At 35.0% G+C, this 11218-nt stretch overlaps 1 protein-coding gene across 2 annotated transcripts; it reads right to left on the bottom strand.

Annotated features, from left to right (window-relative positions):
• Positions 1-344: 344 nt before the first annotated feature.
• LOC132629342 (polyadenylate-binding protein-interacting protein 9-like) lies at positions 345-9954 on the bottom strand. 2 transcript variants are annotated; one of them, XM_060345023.1, is made up of 10 exons: positions 9044-9953; positions 6816-6926; positions 6683-6727; positions 5245-5317; positions 5025-5137; positions 4821-4880; positions 4240-4287; positions 3710-3778; positions 1476-1537; positions 345-611 (listed from the first exon to the last, which is right to left on the bottom strand). In XM_060345023.1, the coding sequence occupies exons 1-10, from the start codon at positions 9308-9310 to the stop codon at positions 563-565; spliced, it is 897 nt and encodes a 298-aa protein (XP_060201006.1). In that variant the 5' UTR covers positions 9311-9953; the 3' UTR covers positions 345-562. The 2 variants fall into 2 exon arrangements, with proteins under 2 accessions (XP_060201006.1, XP_060201011.1); XM_060345028.1 differs by lacking the exon at positions 345-611 and having other exon boundaries at positions 1479-1593; positions 9044-9954.
• Between the last annotated feature and the right edge of the window lie 1264 nt (positions 9955-11218).

An 11218-nucleotide genomic window follows, 5' to 3' on the forward strand; every position in this document is an offset into this window, starting at 1 on the left:
TTAAGAAAATCAAAATTAGAGAGGTACACGTAATATTATAAACCAAAAGAACAATGTACGTAAACCAAAAGAACAATGTACGAAGAGCATGCACGCAAAGCTACGCCCTGAACGGAATATCAAATTTCGCGCAGGCATTTTCACCGCCAAATAACAAGAGATTCAATAAGGTATAATCGGACTCTGCCAAAGACCAAAGACCAAAGTCTGATATTTAAATGAAAACGGGCAGAGGATGGCTCCCATCATCCGCCGAGTTTCGAACCGTGAGCCAATGGCCCTCGGGAATTTCTCGGTTATCAAAAAAAGTTTCAAAAGTGCATAAGATTAATCAAAGCTAACTGTAGTGAAGGTAGGACATTTACCATTAATACACTAGCAAAAGCAAAGGTCAATAGACATGTTCGGCAGCACTAATTAAGTACTAGAACTGACAAGGTAATGGAACATGGACACTACAGAAACATATTCATTTCGCCTTCCCATTTTGACCTCAAGTCTTCTAAGAGAGCTTGCGCCGTTCTCTTTCAAGACCTTGAACTCCACGCATCGCCTAATGCATCTAAGGGCTGGAAACTCGTGGCCTCACGGGTGTCTTCGAAGGACTCACCCTACAACATTAATAAAGTTGTAAAGTCAGAAGTCATACTTCAGATATACAGTCAAACCTCTCTATAACAACGTTGTTTGTTCCGATATTTTTTGGTTTGCTATAGTCAAATGTTGCTATAGAGAGAACATATAATATGCATAACACAAAAGATCGGTTCCACACGGCTGTTATAGTGAAATGTTGTGATAGAAAGGTCTGACTATATATTGAAATACCTCTAAGAGAGGAGAAAAACAGATGAGAGCCAAGGGAGCGAAGAAACGTACTTCAAGAATCACCTCAAATGTAAAGTTAAAAGCCAGATTATGGCAATAGCACAAATTTTACATATTTTCTTTGACAACTCTTTCCTATAAAAGCATCTGCGTGCAGCTCTCGCGTTTTCTCCATTTCACATATTTGACTCGACAATCACTCGTATATTTACAAGCTAATGAATACTAATGATTACAAAAGTATTCTTGGGGCTCCAGCATGTTCAAACTCCAACAATAATCTTTTTAAAATACCTAGCTTGTTCATTTTTTTTAAAGCAAGATTCCATTACATTGTACTAATCATGAGAATTGAGATAAGGATATCGTCACATATTTTAGTCATACTTGTTCAAAACAGACATGTATTTAGGTAGAGTACTACTTAAGGATGCCATCACTTAATAGTACTACTTTTTATTCGATGCATGTAGGATACAATCATCTTTAACTAACTACAACTTAATCTATACAGTTGAGTACAAAAATGCCGATAGTAGAAAGGTCCAACGAGCAAAAATGCATTCATAAGGAAAAAGGTCAATGTGGATCAAGCTGAAGCAATCTAAATAAACTTTTTTAATAAGGAACTTCTAAATAAATTTTACCTGATAGGTTGGGAGCCCAACATCTCACCACATAGATCCAACGCCAAAATTGCACTCTCGGCCTGCACATTTTTCAGGTATAAGTTTGACGGCGAACATTGCTCCGCTGTTAGGGAGACTGTTTTAAATAAAATTATCATCAAGACTCATTTCCAGCTTGTTCTTTCTCAATTGATATTTTAACAAAAAGAGAGAATATAGCATAATTTAAAAAGTCAATTATAGAAAAGAGAATAAGGCCAAAACTGGGTAAGTGTAAAAAAAAAAAAAAAAGAAGCGGGAAGTTCAGAATGGAAATAATGAGGTTCGTATCTAGTTTTGCCGAAACCTGATGGTGTATTTTATTGTTGTCTCTCCCACCAAACTCTTTTGTAAACCAAGAAAATCCCCTCAAACCAAACAGCAAAGAGTTTCCTCACCCCAATAGTGACCCCAGAGCACCAACGATAACAAGAATTACATTAAAAGCACACAAAGTTAATGGTGAGATGATATTAAGAAATCCTATGACATAATTAAACAATAATTCGATATATATATAGACAGAGAGAGAGAGAGAGAGAAGGAGGGGCAGATAGAAGTCTACTCGGGGCAGACATCAGTCTGTTTGGCTATTGAAAATTTTGGTTTGAGTTTTTGGTTTGGAAGATCGCAAATCCAAACCTAACGGAAACAAATTTGGTTCAGTTAGATTTTTTGTAATTCCAGTTCCGTTTATTTTGGTTGAGCCTTGTCAAAATTTGACAATGAAACAGAAATGGTTCTACTATTAGTTTTTGCAAAATATTCTCAATCCCATTTCTCCATTTGTCCCTTCTTTTTTTTTTTGAAACTGGTAACTGTATTCTCCATTTGTCCCTTTCTTTCTCCAAGAACTTAAACTTCGTCGTCCTCAGTTGCAAAACCTTTCCATAATTGATGATGATGTCAAAGAAATTTCTTTCTCCAAGAACTTAAATTTCTTTGACATCATCATCAATTATGGAAAGGTTTTGCAACTGAGGACGAAGTTTGGAGAGGGTAAATGTTGGTGAAAGGTAAGAACGGGTAAGGTTGGTGTACGAGGGGACAAAGCTTAAAACATGAACATTTCAGTTTCTTTTTTTTTGGTTTAAGCCGAACCTTTTCAACAAAGTGGTGGTTAGACCGACTATGTGGTATGGGGCGGAGTGTTGGCCAGTCAAGAACTCTCACGTTCAGAAGATGAAAGTTGCGGAAACGAGAATGCTGCGGTAGATGTGTGGGCACATTAGGAGAGATAGGATTAGGAATGAAGATATCTGGGATAAGGTGGGAGTGGCCTCGGTGGAGGACAATATGCGGGAGGCGAGGCTGAGATGATTTGGGCATGTGAGAGGAGAGACACCGATGCCCCTGTGCAGAGGTGTGAAATGTCGGCTATGGACGGTTTCAGGAGAGCTAGAGGTAGGCCGAAGAAGTACTGGGGAGAGGTGATTAGACAGGACATGGCACAATTCCATCTTACCGAGGACATGACCTTAGATAGGAAGTTATGGAGGACTCATATTAGGGTAGGAGGTTAGTAGGTAGTCCCACTTACCCTTTTTGTACTAGTAGTCGCAGCAGCTTTGCTCTCTAGTTTTTTGTCCCTTGATTTGTACTTACCCTTTTTGTACTAGTAGTCGCAGCAGCTTTGCTCTCTAGTTTTTTGTCCCTTGATTTGTGCTACTATTTGTTGTTTCTTGTACTACAAGTATCTTATTTAGCAGTGGTAGCTAATGCTCATTTTTTAGATTGTTTCATCATGGCTTTCTCGATTTCATTATTTTCAATTGCTTGTCCCTAACTGACCTTTTTGCCATGTTTTCGCTCAAGAATCTTTCGGAAACAGCCTCCCTACCCCCCAAGGTAAGGGTAAAGTCTGCGTACACTCTACCCACCCCAGATCCCACATTGTGGGATTCCACTGGGTATGTTGTTATTGTTGGTTTAAGCCGAACCTTTCTAACAATCCAAATAACTGAAATTTCAAAACATCAAAATCATAACAGACCAAAGACCCGAAAAAGTAAAAAAATTCTGTTTGTTCGGGTTTTAACCGAACGTACACCCACCCCTAGAGTATACTCTCGCAGCATTTGAAACACAAAGTGCCTATTTCTCTGTATGCAGGTGGACATGGGTATATTACCGCAAAAAGGCTAGTGTGCAGATAGGAATGGGTCATTGATGCATAATGCTAGCATATACATTGCAAAGAAGAAACAACGTACCATAACAAATTCAACAAAACCAATACGGGTAGAGTGCACTTGATCCCCCAAAAGCCTCAAACGAGAAACCTGCAAATGAAGAATTATCATTCAATCTCACCTCTTGAGTCAAGATTCCGGATGTGTTTGGTATGAGTACAAGTGTTTTCCACGGAAAATACTTTCCTAGAAAATCAGTGATTTTCTTATTTATTTTCTGGTGTTGGTAAGTAAACAGATAATATTGTCCCAAAATATATAATCTAGGAACTTATTTTCCTAGTTTGGATGGAACCAGTGGGGGCTATCGGGGTGGGGATGAGGGCGGGATGTGCGGAGGAAACAATCAGTGTGGATGGAACTTATTTTCTCGAGTTTCCCTACTTCTACTCAGGAAGTCATTTTCCTCGATTTTAAGTAACTTATTTTCCTAGTTTCCAAAACCTTTGACCAACCAAACATGAGAAAATTGGAAAATATTTTTCAAATGTTTCCTCCATATTAAACACACCCTTCGCATTGTATTGAGGGCTTTTGAACATCAGACTGACCTCACCACATCTTGTCTCAAAAAAGAACTTGACATCAGCTTGAGAAACCTGTTGAGCATAGAATACATTAATTTCTCAAATATGAAATAAAGCAGCAAATACAACAATAAGCAAAATACAATCCAACCAGCAACTAAGATATGAGGCAGCCAGATAACACAATAACACTAGGGTCTGTTTGGTATGAAGGAAAATGCTTTCCACGGAATACTTTCTTCGAAAATGTTTCCTGGAAAATAAGTGGGTTTCTTGCTTATTTTTTGGTGTTTGGTAAGTAAACAAATATTGTTCCAAATTCATTTGTATATAATTTAGACAAACGCTATAGGGTGGAGGTAGGGTTGTGGGGTGGGGGTGGAATGTGTTGGAGGAAGGGGGGAGACAATCAAAGTGAAATGCCACAATGGAACTTGTTTTGCCTGCTTCCACAAGGGAAGTCGTTTTCCTTATTGTTAAGGAACTTATTTTCCAAACATTTAGACCAACCAAACATGAGAAAATTGGAACTGTACCAAACACACCCCTAGTGCTCCAAAAATGTCCAATAGCTATGCAGTCAAGAAAAACATGAAACACTATACCATCTTATCGATATTTGTACAATAAACTGTCCTCGCGCACATCTCACGCTCATCCTCTGACTGCATATAAAACAAAAAACACATCAATTGACAAGAAATCAATTAGTTGACCTCGACTCCACAAGGAAGAGATAGAACCATAAACAATTTTTTTGATAATATTCTCCACATACAAGCACAATGAAATGCCAAAGATTTGCCTACCCTTGGAAGGAATGTAGGATTCACAGGTAGTATAGCGGTTTTTGAAGGTAGAACCTTGAGTTGAGAGAAACCTAATATTGTCCCACAAAGACTAAGTGCAGCTTTTGCAGAATCTGTTCAGAATGAATCGTAATGATATTAGTAAAGTAATTCCAAATGACATTAGTAGTTTCAAATGTTCAGCAATCTTAAGAACTTCAAGTCAAAATATACTACTTACATTCATCAGCAAACTCCACAAAAGCAAAGCGAAGGCGGGAATGTGGATCACCACAAACTCGGCAGTCAACGACCTGCAAATCAGCACCACCAAAATGAAATCAACCACTCTTACACTTTTTAATAGAGAAGTTTTATGAAGACAGTCTACTTATGAAAAAATTCTAACTAAGTCATTACAAAAGGCAAATTAAGATGACAAACAGGACCATTAGCATCATGACTTCATTCAACGTTTACCCACACGTTGCACCCAAAGACGGAGCCAGAATTTAGAGTTTATGGGTCCTGAATTTGCCACCGAACCAACAGAACATCATTAATAAATATCTATACGTATTTAATGAATTTCCTACTACAATTACAGAATCTAAACAAAAGTTACTGGATTTGTCCGAACCCGTAACTACTACTTTCCCGCCTTTCCAGGTTGCAGCTCCAACACAAACATATTAATTCTATGCCTTTCTGCAACTAACAAACGTCTTTTCACAGATTTTCAGTCCCAATAGTAAATAGTCGAAAAGAGTGTATGGAAACGCCAATTCTCATTAAAGGCACCCTGAAAGGACAAAGCATAAGTTCTAGAGCCCAACTATTAACGTAAAAATGCTATGCCCCGAGAAAACAAGTATATGCAGGTCCAACCATAGACCAAACTGCCCGCTCTTGAGTGTGATGATGGAAGTTAGGAGACAACAAGAACCAGGATCTGAATTCCTCTGCAGGGTACCATAGGGGGCTTATTTGAAAAATGTAGGGCTTTGCATACAAAAATTAGGATATTCCTCAACAATGATAAGCATAACAACTCCCTTTTGTCAAAGGCATCTTCAGAAAAGTGAAGTGGAACATACTTCTTATTTATGGGCAAATTGCTAAAAGGAGATGATTTTCCCATCAAATGGGGATTGGAGATTTGCTGGAGATTGAAAACATATATTTTTTTGGTGAAACACAAAAATATGTGAAATCAATGAGGGGGTGTGATTAGTGGTTCAAGTCAATAAGCGAGGAGGTCCTTCTCATTAAAGCTCACGCATTTACTTTTCTAGTTCGAGACCAACGTCTTGGGGCTGACATGGGATCTACTCAAGCACCTACTGGTTTAGGTAAATATCTTATGCGTTCCCCGACTGGGGAGATCTTTTTTGAGGAGAAACTATGCGCTTTTTTGAAAAAGGTCGGAAGAAATGCACTGGGTTTAAAATGGCAAAAATATATAGAAGTAAATTAACCGGCTGTCTGCTTTTTCTTTATGTTATGCTGAGAGGAGTAATCTACAATAGTAATTTTACAGGTAGTCCAAGTTAGCACGGATAGTGCATCTTTATACAAATTAACAGAGAGGGAAGGGAATTACTTGTTTCTTGCTTTCTCAAGTTATTATATCTAATATGATGATTTCAATCAATGTTCAGAAGGGCACAGTGACTTACTTGTCCATAGGCACTAAATAGCGCAGCAAGGTGCTCTTCCGTGATCTATATTTTAAGGTAAAAATAAGAAAAACTACATAAGTACTAATATAAAACATGAAAGAAAATTCAACAGTCATCCATCCTTGCATACATTGATATCAAGGTCCGAGACATAGACTGTTCGCCTAATGCTATCTTCTCTTTGAGCTCTAAAAGATCTACTGTTCATCCTCCTTCTGCCCTGGTTAAAGTTGTTTCCTCTCTGCGAAAAAAGAAAGTGAGACAAAAAGAAAAGTAACTTCGGCACACAAGAAAACATGACAAACGTAATCACTTGAGATAGTTATTCATGATTCAGATTGGTGATTAAGGCATTAAACAAGATACCAAACTGAGTTATGCGACGCCATAGTAAATTAGAAAATGTCAAGTAGGTAAAAAATATAAGTGGTTTTCAACTAGTAGCATAGCTGATACTGACCTATTATGCACTCTCATTCGAAGGTAAGCAAATTTGATGATCTGACCAAAACTTTGATTTTATATGAAAGAGTAACAAATTAACCCTTAATTTCTCATCCACATATAACAAAGTAACAAATTAACCCTTAATATCTCATCCACATATAACAAAAGTTCTGTTTTAGTATCACAAAACGACCAATGTAATGAAATGGCACAACTAGCACGTGCACATTCAGATTGAAACGACAAATTCCATGTCATCCACTATAATGATCCAACGGTACTCATCCATTCAAACCAGCTAAGCATCAAAATTGAACAGACAAATCGAAGTAATTGATCCCATTTAACTAACAAGTGTCAATTGTCTGTTTTTAACAAATGGAGAGCCAGAAATGGCCTACTAATAGACCAATAGTCATCAACCTTTTTTGCAAATTTAAATCTTTATACATTCCACGTTTCCCTGATAGTTGCGAAACCCGTGTTTCTAAATTCTGTTCAATCAGCAGCCATTGAAAACATTTGGACCGTTGCAACAAGTTAAAGTGGAAACTGATTATTTAAAATCCTCACAGGATCAATAGCTTCCCAAAATACATGGAATATCCAAAAACAAGCATTCCTTACCTAACAAATATTGACATTCCTCAAACTGGTATGAAAATAACAGTTAGATTTCCCTCAATTCCATCCATTACACTCACAAATTAATGCGTGCACACACACACAGAGAGATATACCTTAAAGATAAAATCTTTTAGAGGAATCCTTGTATACTAAAAAGAACAAGTTCACTGATATAGACAAAATTCAGCATGGGATCCATTAAACCATGTTCAGTCATGAAAAGAGGCCTTAGAACAGACTATAGCAGCATCAAAATAGAAATTTTTCCAAGTAATCCTCCAACTAACAATTGTTCAGTCATCAAAAACACCTTTAAACAGACTAAGACAATATGGAAATTCCAATTTTGGTTAGTAAAATACTCCAACTAAAAATTGTTCAGTCACCAAAAACACCTTTAAACAGACTAAGACAATATGGAAATTCCAATTTTGGTTAGTAAAATACTCCAACTAAAAATTGTTCAGTCACCAAAAACACCTTTAAACAGACTAAGACAATATGGAAATTCCAATTTTGGTTAGTAAAATACTCCAGCTAAAAATTGTTCAGTCACCAAAAAGACCTAAAACAGACTAAAACAAGAAAATTAAAATTTCAACAACCCTTCAGAAGAAAAAAAGTGAACCATGAATAATATAACAATGATCAAAATTGAAGCTATGCCCTTAAAACAAACAAACAATATGGAAATTCCAATTTTGATTAGTAAAGTCCTCCTACTAATAATTATTCAGTCATCAAAAAGACCTTAAAACAGACTAAAACACTATGGAAATTCTACTAGTAATTGTTCAGTCATAAAAAAAGACCTTAAAACAGACTCAAACAATATGGAAATTCCAACTAATAATATTCAGTCATCAAAAGGACCTAAAACAGACTAAAATAATATAACATTCCAATTTTTCCAAGTAAAATCCTCCAACTAACAATTTTTCAGTGATCAAAAAGACCTTAAAACAGACTGAAACAACAAAATAAGAACTCAACAACCCTTCAAAAATTAAATTATGCACAATATAACAATAATTAAAAAAACATCACTAAGTTATGAAAAAAGACCTTAGAACATACAATAGCAAAATCAAAATTGCATTTTTTTCCTAGTAATCCTCCAACCAACAATTGTTCAGTCATCAAAAAGACCTTAAAACAGACTAAAACAACAAAATAAAATATCAACAACCCTTCAAAAAATTAAATTAAATTACAAATAATATAACAATAATTAAAAAAAAATCATTTTCAAAAAAAATAATTAAAAAAAAATTAAAGCTATACCCTTCTATTATTTCTGATACCATCACCACCTACAAGAGTCTTATCAACTGTCACAAAATTGTTGAAAATTATATGATCACGATTATATGAAGAAGGAATAAATTCCTTAGCCATTGGATTCAACTTGAGATTATTCAACATATGATCAACAATATCATAATCTTTTTTAACACCATTATTATTATTAACTACAGATTCACATTTCACATTTGGCTCAGAAACCTCAATTATAGCTATCTCATTACACCCTTTTGCACCACCAGCCATTGAAATTAAACTCAACAAAAAAAAAAAAAAAAAACTCAAATTTTAACAAGAAAAAAAAAAGAAAAAAAAAAGAGGATTCTTGATTCCAATAAATTAAAGATCAGATTTTATTTTATTTTTTTGTAAAAATCTAATCTTTTTTTAACCCCAATATAGAAAAAATACCAGAAACACAGAAAAAAACTCAAATTTTAACAAGAAAAAAGGAAAATAAGAGGAATTCTAATAAATTAAAGATCAGATTTTTTTTGTGTAAGAATCTAATCTTTATATGACCCAATATAGGAATATATATATAATAAATTATGGGTGTAGATCAAAAACTCAAAATTACAGAAAAATAGACCAATTCTTGATTCTAATAAATTAAAGATCAGATTTTTTTTGTGTAAAAATCTAATCTTTATATGACCCAATATAGGAAAATGTAGAATAAAGTGTGTGTATAGATCAAAAACTCAATCTTTAATGTGAATTTGATTATTTTGGACCAAATGTGTTCAAGAAAAGACTATTAATAGAGACCCATTTATTTTAGAGGAAAACAAAAAAGATGGAAGTGGAATCAAAATGATGAGTGAGAAAGAAGAGAGAGAGAGAGAGAGGTAAGAAGGGGTTTTTGTTTTGTGACAAATTTGATCATAGGTTGAGTAGGGTGTGTGTGGTTTATCAAGAAAACAACAAGTGGCTCTGGGCTTTGGCCTTTTGCAAATTGCCAATCTTGTGTTTTTTTTTTTTTTTTCCGTTCCGTGTCTGGTATCTGCATTAGAGCCTAATTATTACTCAGATTTACGTTGCGTAGAATTCATTTGTTGAGAAGCACTCTCTATCAAAGATTTTTTCATAACCAGAGTTCGAATTCAAGACTTCTATCAAGAAAGGAGCAACCTCATCTGCTACACCATATCCGATTGCTTTTGTTGTTGTTGTTTGTATAAGTCATTGCATATTGTGCATTGTGTTACACATACCGAGGAGTTGTAGGGAAAATAGATTTATCTTTACAGGTGTATGAATAAGAAATATTAGGAGATGACATGTGTCCTTTGCATGAATTATATCATGGGCTGAATATGTATATGATCCCTCAATTATATTTGTTTGTTTTTCCCTTTTAAACATGGAAACAAAAAATTGCACTTATTAAACACTTGAATTCGAGTCAAATTATAGTCAAATTATATTTATTTAACGTGCATTGCTAATATGGCTATGTATATATAGAGATTTTTTTTACAAATAGGTAGCGAATTTATGAAACGTTAGCTACAGTTTATGTATTTGCAAAACTTAGCTACAATTATTGTATCAGGTGAGTATCAACGAAAGAACTGTATCAGGAGGACGGTTTCAGTTGTATAAGCCCGATATCAATTGTATCAGCACATTGATATCAGCACATATAATTACGCGTGTGCGTTGTGTATTTGCTACAAAACTCAAAATGTAGCTACAATTTGTAATTTTTTGAAATTATAGTTATATATGTAAATACAGTCTAAATGATTGTCACGTCACGTAACATACTCTTCTTTTCGAGCGTGACAAGCCTTTTCAAATACACCCTCTGTCCCATAATAAGCGTGATCTTAGCCAAAAACACGCATACTGAGAAACCAATAATATAATGTGAAGTATGCTAAATTGCCACTATATAGTAAAAATAAATTATTTTTTCCTCTTGATTAGAGCATGCACAAATAGTAATTCTTTTGACTTTGGGAATCCAATAATACCAAGTTACTATGTGCTTTTTTCAATTATCATTTAGATGTTACTTTAATTTGTCATTTTTTGTCTAAGGATAGAGTTGGAAAAAACTAGGCAATTTATGTCTTGATTTTTTAAGGTGACACTTATATTATGGAATAATTTTTTTACCTAAGATGACACTTATTATGGGACGGA

Source organism: Lycium barbarum, chromosome 1 (genome assembly GCF_019175385.1).
Source record: "Lycium barbarum isolate Lr01 chromosome 1, ASM1917538v2, whole genome shotgun sequence".
In the NCBI taxonomy this organism is placed as follows: Eukaryota; Viridiplantae; Streptophyta; class Magnoliopsida; order Solanales; family Solanaceae; genus Lycium; species Lycium barbarum.

What these genes read in the sequence shown, in the direction of transcription:
- LOC132629342 (XM_060345023.1), bottom strand. Translation starts at nt 9,310, where the DNA reads ATGGCTGGTGGTGCAAAAGGGTGTAATGAGATAGCTATAATTGAGGTT. An exon ending in ATCCTACATTCCTTCCAAGG is followed by an intron (nt 4,881 to 5,024) that starts GTAGGCAAATCT and finishes TTTTATATGCAG; the next exon opens with TCAGAGGATGAGCGTGAGAT. An exon ending in GTACAAATATCGATAAGATG is followed by an intron (nt 4,288 to 4,820) that starts GTATAGTGTTTC and finishes TATGCTCAACAG; the next exon opens with GTTTCTCAAGCTGATGTCAA.